Raw genomic sequence first — 16,623 nt, 5'->3', positions numbered from 1 at the left:
AACAACTCATACAATATATATATATATATATATATATGGACAATACACCTACATGCATACAATATCGAATTGGTTATTTCGCGAGCAAAGCACGAAACTGCTTTCAGCGTACTTGCGAATCGAAACCAGGGAGGCTACGCATCCTTCATGAATAATTCTACGTGTCGCGTTATATACCTGTACATAAGAGCATGCAGGATATTCATCCAGGGACTCTAAAGACCATCTAAATCCAAAGATTCCTCTCCATTTGTCTTTAAGGAAGTATAGGACGTACAGTCCGTTCACTGAGTTTCATCTCACAATGCATATATATAGCTATACTATAGTACGTAACTTGAGAAGGATAAATTTTGTTCGAGACTTTACTTTCAGAAAACTTAACAAGTTTTTACTAGTGATTTAATGAAATTTAGCTTACCGAAATAATATTTTATGCATTAAATAACTATATTATTATCAAATAATTGATAATTTATTTAAAATTTGAATAAAATAATAAGTTTTTTAATTTTAAATATTTTTTAAAAAGTTTGGCAACGCAATAAATTTTATCGCGGTTGCGCATGCGTTGACTGCTCTATTCGTTTTTGTGATGTGTACGTGTGTATTATGTTTACAAGTAATGCTATTAAAAATATTAAAATATTAAAGCATTAAAATATTGATTATTTAATTATGTTATGTTTTATAATAAATAACAACAATTTTATAGTACTTTTCTTAACCTATTTGATATTTCTTTTAACCTATTTCATTGAAGCTTTGAATTTCCCGCGCGACCCACCATGCACGGCGTTGCCGTCAACATAACCCACATTTGCTATGGCTGACGATTTTTTTAAAATTTAGATTTTTCAAACTCAATTATTTTTATAACTAAGTACCCTCAACTTAATTTTATTTTTTCAATAATTTTTGAAAATTTTTTTTTTTCTTACAATGAGTTTTTCGAAGCTTTCTCATTATTTTTTCATCGTGAAATTTATTAAAACAAGAATAGTTGTGAGATTTGGTATGTCATTACAATGTTAAATGACTTGTTTTAAATCTTGTTTTATAACTAAACTATGAACCCTAGCTCTCTGAAATTTTAACACAACACGTATTAAATATATTTCTATCGATCCTAAAAATTTTAAATTGATCTCATTATTTCGACTTAACTCCCATACCTCCTTAAAGTTTAATTTTTATGATAAATTGCCGTTTAAGAGAAAAAAAAAAAAAAAAAAAAAAAATCTAAAAACAGATTTAAGGAGTCAACTTGGATATGAATACTGTCATATCAAAAGTAGTCTAATTTGTTTAAAATCTACAGTTTTGAAAATTATCTTTCGTTTTTTAGGATTTTTTTATAATAAAAATTTTTTTCGTTAAAATCATTGGTACGACCTTAAAGTAAACATTACAATGAACAAATTGATGTAAATCAAAAATGATTTTGGTCTAAGATATCGTGTTAAGAAAATAACTGAAAACCAAAAGTGTAATTTTCTTGAAATCGTTAGTTTTAAGGACTATCGTAAGATTATCAGGATTTTTTCAATGAAAAAAATGTTTATTGCTAACACTTTGATCTGTACCTTGATGTTGACTTCCTGAAAAATAAAATAAAAGAATAAAATCTTATGTAATGAAATGTATTATGTATAAATGTTTCATTTAAAAATAAATCATTACTGGAATTAATCAATAATCTCAACACTGCTTTGAGAAAACTGAATAATTCCCTACACATTATTTATCACTAATCAGAATTCGCATCACATCCTTACGATTCTGACTCTACTGACAATCAATGTTAGGTTGATAGTCAATATAATTATCACGTTAAACTTAATTAAGATTTATTTTCATTGTGGACTAACGCTCGAACGGGTGGATGACAAGATAAGAAGACGTCGCATTGATCCAAGCCTTATCCTGTGAAATGTCATGTAAGAACACTCCCGGAGGTACATACGTGACATGAATACCGAGAATCTGTCGGGAAAATACACTCACACATTTATACACTTCAATGAGAAATGTCAACTTCTCCGTAACAATAATTCTTTCTAAGTCAGTATTTATATATTTTTTTTTTTTCATCCCTCTTCAATAAAATACATCAAATAAAAATTACTTATATTTTTACTAAAATAAAAAACGAGTCCAATGAAAGAAATTTAATGAATTATTTTGCAATTCTTCATTGTTTTGTTCTCTGTGTTACGTTTGAGGTGTCATAAAAAAACAATTATAATGATAATAAATAGAGTATTTGCGCGAATTTTGACAAAGCCGCTGAGAAAGTGAAAGAGAATCCCATGGTGTTGGTTGACAATACGACGCAGCTGGCTAAAAGGACCCTTTTAAATTACATTCTATCTCGAGGTATACACACTACTCTCAAAAAAAGAGACAATATATATCTATATATAATGAGTACTGAGAGTAAAGGCGAATACAATCCAGAGGCTTGACAAAAGATCGTACACTCGGTTTTTCAACTGCATTTTATCAAGCTGTCGGGCGCAATTTCTTTCCTTTACTCTCAGTCAATCATTTACTTTGTTTAACGAATTTACACTGATAAATAAAAACTTATCGAATAAATAATTTGAAAAAAAAAAAAAAAAAAAAAAAAACATTTTTAAGTGCTAAAAGCACGATTTATCTCTACTCGTAATCTATAAAATCTTTTTATTTTCACATAATAAAAAACGAAATCAAAGAAAATAGATGAAAAAATAAAAATATCGAGAAACATCGACAACTATTTTATTTACTGTTGGATAAAAAATTTCTAGGTATTGATCAATATTTGACTGGCTGACTCTATTGGAAATTGATTCACACAAATTTTATTTGAGATAAATTCTCTTTGCCTAATGGAAACAGTTATATTCTCTTTCTCTATATGTATTTATAGGTATGTGTATATTTGTAGGTAGTATTATTTTTAAATACATTTATTCTAGGGGAAATAAAATAGATAGATTGAATTGAATACACAACTACGGTCTCAAAGTGATTTGGAATTAATATCGTCGGTGAATGTAAATGCGTGCACGCTAAGAGAATTTTTATGGAAAAATAGAAAAAAGGAAAGAGAAGAGAGGCTGAGTATGAGTACAGAAGCAAAAACGTTGTTGGATATTGTCAAATTAATAATGCACTTATACACGTTGTACAAACAGTACAAGAGAGAAATTGCGAATGACATGTTTATACATATATCTATGTATGTTTAACCAGAAGGGTAGCTAGTATGTAGAAGCGACACAAATGAACACTCGGCATCACAGTGTACGAGAGATAGACTATACTTTTTTTCCCATCTCTGAACAACTGCCACGATCGTGTTGATTACTTAATTAATATTGGTGGATTTGCATATGTGTGGATATTTGTACATGATGGATAACTAATTAAGTCACGTCATCGCCAGAAACTATTTAAAAACCTTCCGCTGATTCAATCAAAATGCCCTGATTTAGTTGGTAAACAATATGATTGGTTAATTTGCTGATTGACTGATATAATATTATGTAAAATATGACTGATTTTCAATTTGGTTTAAAATTGTTATTTTTTTTTTCTTTTTAGATACAAAGTAGAAGTAGCGGGTAAATCATTGCCAGTGCTGACGAACCTCGATAAAGGGAGATACGGTGTGCTAGTTTTTGAAAATCTGAACAAGTATCTTCAAATGGACAAATGGAACCGTGAGTTACTCGATAAATATTGCCGCGAATACTCTGTTGGAATTGTTGGATTTGCACCACCCGGTGAGGAGAGTCTTGTGGGCGCCCAATTGAAAGGATTTCCATTATTTATCCACACGAATTTACGACTCAAGGTAATTAAAATTTTAATTAATATTATAGAAGAAAAAATGATTAAATAAATAAATAAAATGAATTTTATGAAATTAGTTGATTGATCGGAGTGAAACAAAACAAATCGGATTTTTTTTCTGTGATCCATGACTTAAAAAAAATAAAATAAAATAAAAAACGAAACCAAGAGCGCTGATTAGTTGCCCTCGTAGAGCGCGATTCAGGGTCGAAAGTTCTTGCTCCATTTCCGAGATTACATTCCCCGTCTTTAGATTTTCTGTCTTTCCATTCAGTGGCGCGTGAAGGCGCGATCCACATTCACCGCGGATACTCTATTGTTCCTTTTAAACAAGAAGACTAATTTTTTCTTCTCTTTATGTAATAATATTAGATCCTTGATATTTTTTTCTTTGTTTTTATTATTATTTTTATTATTAGTAATCCATTTGTTTTGTTCCTCATTCATACGGTTTGCTTTGGTCGTTAGGATGCACAGCTGAACGCGGCCTCACCCATCTTGAGGTTGACCAGATCCGGCGAGACTGCCTGGGGGCCTCTACCCGGTGGTGACTGGACCATTTTTCAACCAAATGACAGCACGTACGAGCCACTAGCCTGGGCGTACCGAGACAGCCTCGACTATACTAATCAAAAAACTCCTCTTGCCACCGTGATACAGGTATTATTATTATTATTATTATTATTATTATTATTATTATTTCACATACATATTATTAAATTACTTTTATAACTCAGTAATGTTGAATTTAACTTGATGATAAATTCAATATTACCTGCTCTTAAAATGACATTTTCACTTTGAATTATTTAGAAGTGAAGAGTAGGTTAGTGCTTAAATATTTCAGGATGAAAGTATGTTGGATTAATAATTTTCCCGATAATACCGTCGTGTTTTAATTAAGTTTATGTAGATTAACTACCTACGAATTCTTTATCACTCTGAACACTTAAAATTGAATTCGCGATTATTATACTCAGTATTAATATAATTCTGACATTTATCGATCTTATCTCTTGTCATCGAGTCTCATTAAATTTAACAAAGCTCATTTTCACGAGTTGTAATTAAATTATACTACCTACCTTCATATTTAGTTGGAACTTTCATGTTTAATTATATAAGATAACACTAAATTCAAAGTCTACTACTTAGAGATTAAGTCAATTATCTATTTTAGACATCAACATCACTAAGTATCTGATCTGATCTTACTTAATAAAACTTTTTATCAAATTGCAAAAAGATCATCGAAATTTTTAATGCTAAAAGAATCTCAAAAAAAAATAAAAGAGAATACGAGTCTTGTGCAAACATAAGAATGAGAATAGAAATACAATCGGTTTTATAATTGTTTCAAGTCGGGTGAGGTATTAAACACTTGTGGCTGGGTCACAGTTGAATAGACCAGAGTAATGGGCGCGAATTAATACAATAAAGACAACGATGACAATGATCTACTCAAGTAGGTACTTTATAAACGTTTAAACTGTTCCCGTAAAGACAGAGTGTGCGTTACTAAAACAATTCGTAAAGCTGTTTAAACTCGCGTTTGCATTTAAGTGGAAATTTCACTGCAATTGTACAAAATTCCTTTCCTACGAGTTGAATTGTTAATACATTGAACTACGGAAGAAAAAGAGGAAGATGATTCTGATATAAAACTACCCTCGTAAACTTTTCCCGAGTTATGACACACTCAATATTCTTTGTAACGAAAAGCTAAAAGAAAAGAAAATAACAAAATAACAAAATGAAATCGCATAGGTATGATAGTAATAAAAAAGTTAATTCGCTTTGCAGAAAAGTTTTAAACAAGCGTTTTGTGTGTTAAATCGGGTCGCGTATGCAGACAATAGAACAGAATATTTTATGAAGCTTGACGATGGAATATTTTGTACAAAATTGGATCGTTAATCAGAGCATAAATGAGAAAACATTCTAGCAGTATAGTAGAATTAGTAGTTGTAATGTGTGTATGTGTGTGTGAACTAGGATGTGGGTTTGTTTCGCGAATAAAACAAATTGACAATGCAGACCAGTGTGTGCGGGTTAACGTTGGCGCATTGCTGATTAATCGAATGAATCCACAGCTGATTGACTCCAGATTTAATTATCTCAAGTTGAAATGGTGATGAGGATCATAGATGCTCAACAGCTGGTGCACCTGGTCTACGTGTGGGTTTACAGGTGACCCTTTAATTATATTATCAGTGTGATTATTATTGTTCAGTGTTAACAAGTTCACTTGAACACACATACACACTTTATGGGTTTAGTTTCTAATGGTACTGGTAGTGATGTTGCTGATGTGAGAGAGGATGAGAACAGTGTAGAAGCAACTGAAGGGTTTGTTGATGTCGACTAACATAATTAACTGTTTCTGCCAACGTGTCACTCGTAATACAGTTTTCCAACAGTCTATTGTTATTTCACTTTATATATAATATGTATATTTACACGGAATACAATGGAGTAATAAACTGTATATACTAGATAATTAATATTTGAATAATATAATGTATATGTATCTTCATATTCCGTTATAATTGACAATAATTATAATGATTATCACTTCTAATGATGAAAATGGTTAAATTTAATTGCAGGATCACGGAAGATATGATGGTATACAGCGAGTGTTTTTTGGAAGCGGGCTCCGCTTTTGGCTCCACAAATTACTCTTACTGGATTCGCTTTCGTATTTATCACACGGACAATTGAGCCTCAGTCTTAATCGCATGATACTGGTGGATGTAGATGATATATTTGTTGGTGAAAAAGGCACGCGATTGAAGAAGGACGACGTTCTGGCGCTTTTGGCAACGCAACAAAGGATCCAAGCGCTTGTGCCCGGGTTTAAATTTAACTTGGGGTTTTCCGGAAAGTATTTCCATCACGGAACGTCCGAGGAGAATCTGGGGGACGATATGCTGCTGGAGAACGTCGACAGGTATGTTAATCTATTTTTACACCTATATTGATAAAAAAAATTCACTTGATTTGAGAGAAAAAATCTTGAACTAAAAATATTCTTTTGATTGTCTTGAATAAAGCAGAAAAATTCTTAGACTAAAAAATTTTTCTTGTTTTTAGTAAATTTTACTTGATCCAAATGATCAAATTCTTGAAAATTTTTTACTCTCGAATAAAGTTAATTTTTTTCATCAGTTTACTAATAATACAAATCGAGGGCTTTCTAACGTAACCACGTATCTTGATTTTTGAAGATGAAAGGGTTCAACTGAAAAATCAACCAGATTAATAATAAATACGATAGTATTTTTAGAAAATATAATTGATAAATATTGTTTTTAGATAAATATTAATTTTTTATAAGCTATTTTTTACTTCATCTCTAAAATCGTCATTTTTGAGATACGAGGTTGCGTTAGAAAACCATCGAAATAACAACTACTTATGATAAAAATATTACCCAATTATGTTGAGACAGATTCTCGTGGTTTTCACACATGTGGAATCACCAACAGCCGCATCTCTACGAGAATGTAACTCATCTACAATTGGACATGGGCCTTAATAAGCAATTTGCAAAGGAACACGGTATACCGACGGTGAGTGGTTACAGTGTCAGTCCTCATCACTCAGGAGTTTATCCGGTACACGAGGGACTGTATGAAGCTTGGAAACGAGTTTGGAACATCAAAGTCACCAGTACCGAGGAGTATCCACACCTGAGACCTGCTCGACTTAGGCGTGGCTTCATTCATCGCAATATTATGGTACAGGAAAATCGATAGACCTACTAAACAGTAAGAAGAAGAGATAAAGAGAGAAAGAGGGATACTGATAGTTAGATGTATACCGGCAGATAAACCTACATCATATAATATACGTATATATATCTAGAGATTCAACGAGTATTGAGAGAGTTTGCTATCAATTTACGAGTTGCAAAAGGCTTCAAGCCATTTTGCCAGGATCATTCTAAACTGTTCGACTGAGATATTCTTTGATGCAGTATCAAAGATTCTCGAATAAGAGGAACCGTCTCAAGTGGCTCAGAGTCAGCAATAAATTTCTCTCTTTCTCTCTTCCCCATCAACTTTAGCCGCGATCAAAGATTATCGTTCTTTATACTGAACTTTATATATATATATATATATTTATATCCACTAGATGTATATATATATACCTATATATAATGTACCATGAATTCGAATAATTTTAAGTTTAAATTGTATTTTCAATTACAATATCGTACTTTTATGCTTAAAGGTTTTGCCACGACAAACTTGCGGGCTTTTTACTCACACAATTTTCATTGAAAGATATCCCGGTGGAAGAGACAAATTGGATGAATCTATACAGGGCGGTGAATTATTTCAGACCATTGTTTACAATCCAGTAAGTTTATAATTGAGTTTTCACTTGTTATTTTTTTCACAACTATTAATATTGTTGTTGTGATAATAATGCCAGTTTTCTCTAATGATAATAATCTTAATTTCAAAGTTTATTGAGTTATTAATAAAACGACCAATAATTACTTCTCAGATAAACATCTTCATGACGCACATGTCCAATTACGGTAATGATCGTCTGGCTCTTTATACATTTGAATCGGTCATTAAATTCATCCAGTGCTGGACAAATCTACGGCTTTCGAGTGCCCCGCCGCTCCAATTAGGAGAACGCTATTTCCAATTATACCCTGAAGAGGCGGATCCCGTTTGGGGAGTAAGTGAGCTAATTAATCCCTAATTAAGAGTTATGTCGATAATACACCTTCTCACTCGCTCATTCATTTATTTGCTTACTCACTTCAATCATATTTCACCCGCAAAAGCTCTTGTACTTATTGTCTTTTTTTTAAATTACTAATTATTAATTGTTTTTATTAAAATTTTTCAGAATCCTTGTGATGACCCCCGACACCAAAAAATATGGTCGAAAAATAAAACCTGCGATCAATTACCGAGGTTTCTCGTTATTGGCCCGCAAAAAACTGGGACAACAGCTCTCTATACATTTCTCTCAATTCACCCGGCAATAAGCAGCAATCTACCCAGTCCGGATACTTTTGAGGAAATTCAATTTTTCAATGGAAAAAATTATTACAAAGGACTCGATTGGTATGACGTTTTATTCTTATTATTATTTACTTATAGTCTAAGAACTTTATAACTTCAAACAATGTAAATACCGCTCGCTGTTTATATTTATTCAAACGAAACAAAATTTAATTAACTTTGAAAATTCGAGTGTATCAAAACTATTTTTTCTTTTCTTCAAAACAATTCACAACTTTTTAAATTAAATGAAAAAGTTTTTAGAAACATATTTAAATATTTAGTTAGCATTTATATCAAGAAAAACAAAGATAATATTCCAATGATTTGAATCGTTTGAAAAAAATATATTGAACTAGAGCTTGTATTATATTAATCAGAAACGCCCCCAACACCCGTATCGTAAATAAAAATATCTATAATCAAGAAACGTATTAGTTATTCAAGAGACAGCCTAAAACTGTTATGTTATACTCATTATTTAATCTAAGTTTTGTATCATACACACATTAAACAATCAACTTTGATTAAGTTCAAGGCTTAAGTAGCTGTGAGATATTTCGTTAAAAAATTCTCGGCTTATTTATTACTCACTCGACTATCAAAATTATAATTCTTTATCTCAAGATGTTATATTATTGACTGGCGTATAGCATAAGCAATAAAAATACCGTTTTAAGCGTAGAGTTTTAAATCACCGGCAGATATTATATTATATAATAATAACAATAAGTATGAAGAAAAATTTGTTTTTGAGTAGATTAGATAGTTTTTCTAAACAAACAGTAACATGACGACAATATATCTGTTTAAATCTTAAACAAACATCTATAAATATTATTATTTACTTGTTTACAATCTGCTAGTTCAAAAAATAAAGCACACAAAGCATGTGCCGCCGCTGACAAACATAAATTGAAACTAGTACGCATGTTGTTTGTGACGGCTGTTTAAAAGATATATATTTTCATTTTATGGAATGTACAAATATTTGTACAAATAGTTATTTTGTAACTAACTGAAGAGAAATGATATTTTTGTTGAAAAAATTGTTTACTTAAACATTGAATTTATTGATAATTATCAGTAAAATATACTGTCATAAATTTTTAAAAACTAATTAAAATTAATTTTATCAATTTGTAGTAGTCTATTTCTTTAGTTTAATAATTTATTCAAGTTATAACTATACTCTACAATATTCGAATGAAGTTAATAAAGTTTCACAATAATTAATCAATCCCGTAGAATATAGTTATCAGTAAAACGATACAATAGATTAAGTTCGTGTATAAGTATTAATGTCAAGATGGTACTCCGCGGTTACAATAATACGATACGTTAAGTAAAGGAAAATATGATAAGTGTAGTAACCCGTAGATGTGTGTATCTCAGAGGCTGAGGAAAATCGGCCTCGTGCCCCTTGACTCTTGAGGGTGTTAGCCTTTGCTAACACTTAGCGTTGTTCTTGGGGTCCCGTGACGTCATGAGTCCCTTGAATGCCGGGGAAGGGATTTTATGGCCCAAAGAGTACGGTGGTTGACGCAAAATTTTCGAGAGTGGAAAAGTACTCCCACAAATTAAAAATTTTTTTCAATAATATACATATAATATTTCATCAGCGTAGTTAGCATTTCCGTTTTAAATAATGGCTTCAGAAAATACATTAAAAGTAAAACTGTAACGATAGTAACTTCTGTCAAAAAAGTTTTCAATTGAAATTCACGTAAGGTAGAGAGAGTTTAATAGATTTATAGACGAATGCTTATCCAACTAATATTCTCATTCATTTAATTGAAATTCAAACTTTTAAAATTAGTATTGAATTAATATATTCAAAATCAATTTTTCCTTGTAATGTAAAATATAGAATTAATTTTTAAGAACTAGAGTACATTAAAAAAATAATGATTTGAATAAATTTAAATCCCTTGAATAAAATTTTAATTAATTAGCAACCTTGCAGTCACTATGTGACTGCCGTGACTTGTTAACTATAAATAAATAAAATTTTGCTTTATTAAATAATGACTTTTGTTAGAATTATACTGTACTTTTTTAATTATTGTCATTTTTAAAGATCTAAGCTCATCCCGATGTTACACTCATCAAGAGCTTTTATTTGAGTACCCACATGCATTTTGATATATTTTTCATATATACATACATATAATATATATAAATATATGAAAAATTGATGTGGGTACTCAAATGAAAGATCTCGATGAGAGTAATAACGGGGTGAGCTTATATCTTTAAAAATATCAATAGTTCACAAGATACAAGGTCATTTCTTAATTATGTATCTAGAGATAGAGCATTTTCGAATGCAGCCTAAATACTTATCATCATAAATTGACTATTGGTGAGAATAATATAAAACCATAAAAAGGCACAACTCCATGTCAAGACTTTTTCAACGATACCAAATTTAACCATAAAAACCCATTTTATCATATAAATATACTGACCACAAAATTTTGCTCATTCTCTTAATAATATAGATAATTTATTTCAGGTACATGAGTTTCTTCCCAGCGTCAAAAAACGAAAGCTCGCGGTATTTGTTTGAGAAATCAGCGACATATTTTGACGGAGAGTTAGTGCCACGACGAGCTCACGCGCTTCTACCAAAAGCGAAACTTGTAACGATTCTGCTATCACCAGCCAGAAGAGCGTACTCGTGGTATCAGCATACGCGTGCTCATGGTGATCCGGTGGCAAACAACTACAGCTTTCATGCGGTGATAACGGCAAGTGACACCGCTCCAAAACCGCTACGTGATCTTCGCAACAGATGCTTAAACCCCGGTAAATATGCTCAGCACTTGGAACGGTGGCTGTCGTACTACTTGCCTCAGCAGTTGCACATTATTGACGGGGAACAATTGCGCCAGAATCCCGTTGAAACGTTGCACGAGCTACAGCGATTTTTGAAAATAACACCGGCGTTTAATTACTCAACTCACTTGAGGTATGACCCAAAAAAAGGATTCTTTTGTCAAGTCACTAATGAAGATCATACAAAGTGCCTCGGCAAAAGTAAAGGTCGTCAGTATCCCCCGATGGAAGATAGGTCGTACAAACTGTTGCAGAGGTATTATCTATCTCACAATACGGCATTAGTTAAGCTCCTTAAACGACTCGGCTCACGGACCATACCACAATGGTTAAAGGACGATCTCACGGATACTGTGATGACCTAGCAAACGTCGACTACTGATTACTCATGGTTCACCCTACCCTCTATTTCTGAGACTTTTAATTTCATCACCCGGTGATAATAAATTAAACAAATGTTCATTTTTTACTATCGTTTTTATCACAATAAAATAAACTCTACCAAATCCAATGAATCTATTGGTTGTTTAAAGCACTGGGAGTAGTGCTAGCTCTATGTGTGCATTAAAATACTGCTGGCGTATCTAAACGAACAGGTCAAATGATTAAACTCTGTGTGCTTCGACACGTTGGTCAAATACCTAGTCAGTAATACGGTGACTGAATCAGTAAATAATCTACCTTCATGTACATACCTATATGTATGCCGATAGTTAGTTAAACAATTAATGTTTATCGCGCGATTTACATCATTGTAATAATAGTAATTTTAATCAACAGACTTTAATGTTATTGCGATCAATGGTGTGTAATTAACGTACATTGCAAGTGCCATTTTTTTTTATATTTTTTTTACCTGACTGTTAAGACTAAAACGTCAATTTTTGCTGACATCAAGTTGCAAGATTTGAAAATAATTGTATAATATTAATAATAAGATATTGTTTATTATCTTTTAATTGTAAAAAATATTTTTTTTAATTATTGTACTATTTAAGATTTAACCTTTAAGTTGAAAATCATGTTATTAGAGTACATTATTGGTTTAAAAATGTATCAAATTAAATTATTATTGTACTGATTTTTTTGTACATTTTAAAATGTAATGATTGACATTTATTTACGCTGTCATTTTCGTAGATAGATAAAATTATAATATATATTATAGTAATAATTGCTGCAGTTACTGAGTATGTAAATGTTTGAAAATACTGACCACAAATGATGTATATTTTGACAATATTGATTATAACTGTGACAATTATGAAAACCGATGCAGATATTACCGCTTATGTAAATTATTGCAATGTGCATAATAGTCGAATGTCAATATTGATGTCTATTAAATTGTTATAATGTTTTTTATGTGACTAAATAGTCGTATACAAATTGGAAAATTATGAATTTTCGACTATTGATAATATCAATTGTATTGGAGCTATTTTTTCGTTCTTAGGTAAATTAACTATAAATATATTAATGTAAAAATAAAATATTAATTAATTATGTTGAAAAGGTAATTTTCAACGGTTTAAAAACGTCCATTGTACAGTCCAAAGATAAGATTTTTTTGTATTTAATTTTTTAAACTCCATTTATTTCTAGTAAATATTTATAAAAGATCATGTTAATGTAATAAAATATTAACGAAATTGTAAATTAAGTTTTTAAGTTTAGTCAGTTCTAATAAAATTCCGCCATATTGACGTTTTGATAATAATTAAAAAATAAAATCCAGTTAATTATTATTGTTACGTTTGTAAATTTTTTTGTCTGAACGTTTGTTTAAATGAATATATATTTATAAAGTATATAAATAAATAAATAAATAAATAAGTATTCATATAAATGAAAGAAAAGTAATGACTAAAAAAAATGTTTAATGATTGTACAAAGTTTATTGTTGTCGACGGTTAATTTTTTGTTAAATTAACCTCGTCAATCGTGCCATTTAAATCAGTGTTGTAAATATTATAAATATAAACTATATATAAATATAAATATGCATTAAATATATTATATATATTAATTATGTATTTATAAGTCTCTTGTATTGAACCCTCGAGAATCGTTTGTTAAATATCAAGGATTCAATCGATGTCAATTATTTTTTTTTATCTATAACTTTATGAAAAATATATTCAATTAATTAAATACATCTAGTTATCACAATTATTCAAGATAATAATACAACCATGGAAAGCTTCATTACCTGACAATAAGATCAGAAATTAGCGTAATAAATCCAAACAAGCAATGTAAATCATTCATTTTTGTAATATTTATTTTAAAAAAACAACTATTAATTGAAACATATGATTATTTAACTAACGGTACTCAATTGTAAAATACTGTCATCCAAATAAATAAAAAATGTGAGAGCGATAAAAAAAAAATTAATAAGAAAACAAATTGTCAATTTTATTATCCCCATTACTATTATGATTATTATTAATGATTGTCATCAATCATGGCTAGCTTGATATTTTGACTCTCATCAAATGATTTTTTATTAAATGAATTCGAGTAATCATCATCTTCAGAATCGCTGTTTACACAAGAACAAAATTGCGGTTCAACAAGTACATTAACTTTAACATCGTCTTGAATGACACTATCGCTCTTTAAATCCAAAGAATTTAAAGTTCTATGAAGTTTATACGAAAGATCCTGCTCAATAACTTTAGGTGAGCTTTGTAAACTATTATTGTTGTAATAATCGTTAACATTTATTAGCTCGTAGGTAATTGTTGGCGTGGTTAAGTTTTTACTTCCAATGATGGTTTCATTTATTTTTTTATGGTCTCCAATCACAAAAGTTTTGTAACTACCATGATCTACTTCTACTGTATCGGTTGCTGAACTAATTGTATGAACTTGTCGAGCTTTTCTCAATTTTTGCTCTACAATTGACTCTACATCAAAAAATGAATTTTTTTTTTTTAATTTTAACCCTGCTCAATTAATAATTCAGATTTACCTTTGAATGTTTCAAAATTATTGTTAAAAACATTTTGGGTAGCAAGATTTTGATCAGGAATTTCAACTCGCGCCACTGTTTCAATTCTTGAGGGTCTAAGTACCGACTCGGTTTGAAATTCTTGATTATTCAACTGCCCAGGTTGAATAAAAACTGTCTCAGAGTCAAGACGAAACAATCTTTCACCAAAAGATCTACATAAAAATTAACGATATAGTAAATATCACCCGAAAAATGAAATAAAAAACGATGAATAATTGAAACTAAAATACCTATGTCTTCGCTCTTGCGCAGCAGTAGACCTCAAGTGATTCAAGTATTCAGACCTATTCCTGAGCAGTCCTAGGCAGTCAAGTATTAAAAACATCGGCGTGACGGTTGCGGAAACGAATGAAATAATAGAAACTATGCAGATAAGATGCCAGAGTGCATCAAGCAAAACAACCGAGTATCCATAAGATTCGTGAGAAGCTCCGTAGAAAAATAGGGCGACGAAGCTACCCATAAGAGCACAGACAACGTGAATAGCAATGATATTACAGTAATCCTCCAATGGGGTTTTAAAAATAGCTTTTGTGACAAGATAAAATAGGATTCCTCCGACAAAACCAATAGCTAGAGCAACTGAAGGTGTGTAAATGTCAACCCCAGCTGAAATAACAACAACACCTGCAGTGACTGCTTGAATACATCTCATTACTGTCCAGTGATTGAATGGATCTCGCATTAGAAAGTGAAGAGCTATCGTCACAAGAGCACACATTGATACTGTTAATAAATTGTTGATAAATATGCGGGATAACCACTTGCTCACTAATCTGCCATTGTCTTCTATTTTGTTACTGAAAAATAGACTCTGAAAATAGAATTATCATCAGATTTTATTACGAAACAAAAAGTTTTAAGTAATAAATTTATTTTTATAAAAACCTCAAGTCCTAAGATGATAAATAAATGACCAATAAATGTTGTACCAATAGATCCAATCGCAATGCTAGCTTTGTCCAAATCACGAAGCTTGAGAATCCTTCTTCCTAATATTGAGCAGCCAATAAGCCCGGTGAGACCTCCAACGATATGAACAACAGTTGACCCGCCGAAGTCACGAAATGGTACTTGATGACCACGAAGCGAGTTCCATGACATCCAGCCCTTGGCTGTCCAGGTCCAGTGAATAATAAACGGTTGCACAATGCCCGAGAGAACTATTCCGATGATAATAGATGCTATTGTATGGGTACGACCGATCATACAGGTTGTTGCTATTGAAGAAGCAATCATTATCGCTTGCCATCCGATTACTGCTTCTTCTTTGTTCACTACTTTGTCACCTATCCAATGACCCCCTCCCACGACACCGACTATATCACCCGTGTAAGCTATCACTGATCCTAGGATAATGTAGACGAGACTTACCCAACAAAAATCAACGATATTTTGAAGCAGGATTAAATTTACGTTGGTTATAGGCACGCTGCCAATCTGCACTAATGTAAATCCGATTCGTAAGAAAATCACCAGTATTATACGTACTACCGGTAATAATACTGATATATTATAGGGAGAATTGCTCTCATTATTATTTGATCCAGGTGATTCTGAAGTATCCAACTGTCTAAATCCTATATCTGAATCGCTTGTATAACAACTATCAATGTCATCTGACATTATTTTAATAAATAATAAATAATTTAAAGATATATGAATACAAAATTTAGTGACACATGTCACGGTAGTATTCTTTTGTTATTTTTTTCACCGGTGAGAATAGAAATTATTGTTCATTTGTTTTTTATTAAATATAAAGTTTAAATAATTTGACTAATTGTTGAGAAAAATATGTCAAGAAAATATACTTTTTCTTTATAATGGTGATAATAGCGTTCAATGACGGTTTCGTTTTTTTTAGTTAAGTAGCATAGT

At 31.1% G+C, this 16,623-nt stretch overlaps 2 protein-coding genes across 4 annotated transcripts in view; one reads left to right on the top strand and one right to left on the bottom strand.

Annotated features, from left to right (window-relative positions):
* Nucleotides 1-13,398, top strand: part of LOC123274955 (bifunctional heparan sulfate N-deacetylase/N-sulfotransferase) — a 161,033-nt gene extending 147,635 nt beyond the window's left edge. For all 3 annotated transcript variants that reach the window (XM_044742772.1, XM_044742771.1, XM_044742773.1), the window contains exons 4-11: nucleotides 3,595-3,847; nucleotides 4,315-4,506; nucleotides 6,456-6,799; nucleotides 7,301-7,589; nucleotides 8,086-8,214; nucleotides 8,365-8,547; nucleotides 8,722-8,942; nucleotides 11,398-13,398. In XM_044742772.1, coding sequence (XP_044598707.1) covers nucleotides 3,595-3,847; nucleotides 4,315-4,506; nucleotides 6,456-6,799; nucleotides 7,301-7,589; nucleotides 8,086-8,214; nucleotides 8,365-8,547; nucleotides 8,722-8,942; nucleotides 11,398-12,085 — 2,299 coding nt within the window. In that variant the 3' untranslated portion in view covers nucleotides 12,086-13,398. The remainder of the gene's footprint in view (nucleotides 1-3,594; nucleotides 3,848-4,314; nucleotides 4,507-6,455; nucleotides 6,800-7,300; nucleotides 7,590-8,085; nucleotides 8,215-8,364; nucleotides 8,548-8,721; nucleotides 8,943-11,397) is intronic.
* Nucleotides 13,399-13,996: 598 nt separating this feature from the next.
* Nucleotides 13,997-16,416, bottom strand: LOC123274956 (putative ammonium transporter sll1017). The gene is made up of 4 exons (XM_044742774.1): nucleotides 15,631-16,416; nucleotides 14,973-15,556; nucleotides 14,701-14,894; nucleotides 13,997-14,635 (listed from the first exon to the last, which is right to left on the bottom strand). The coding sequence occupies exons 1-4, from the start codon at nucleotides 16,366-16,368 to the stop codon at nucleotides 14,172-14,174; spliced, it is 1,980 nt and encodes a 659-aa protein (XP_044598709.1). The 5' UTR covers nucleotides 16,369-16,416; the 3' UTR covers nucleotides 13,997-14,171.
* Between the last annotated feature and the right edge of the window lie 207 nt (nucleotides 16,417-16,623).

The sequence above is a fragment of the Cotesia glomerata genome, linkage group LG1, assembly GCF_020080835.1.
Source record: "Cotesia glomerata isolate CgM1 linkage group LG1, MPM_Cglom_v2.3, whole genome shotgun sequence".
Lineage (NCBI taxonomy): Eukaryota > Metazoa > Arthropoda > Insecta > Hymenoptera > Braconidae > Cotesia > Cotesia glomerata.
The sequence above is the reverse complement of the archived record's forward strand: the minus strand, read 5'-3'. Positions and strand labels throughout refer to the sequence as shown.

Excerpts from the sequence above, each read along its gene's own strand:
- LOC123274956 (XM_044742774.1), bottom strand. The coding sequence starts at position 16,368 with ATGTCAGATGACATTGATAGTTGTTATACAAGCGATTCAGATATAGGA. Across the intron at positions 15,557-15,630 it reads TTATCATCTTAGGACTTGAG|AGTCTATTTTTCAGTAACAA; the intron begins GTTTTTATAAAA and ends TTCTATTTTCAG. Across the intron at positions 14,636-14,700 it reads TAATTTTGAAACATTCAAAG|AGTCAATTGTAGAGCAAAAA; the intron begins GTAAATCTGAAT and ends TTTTTGATGTAG.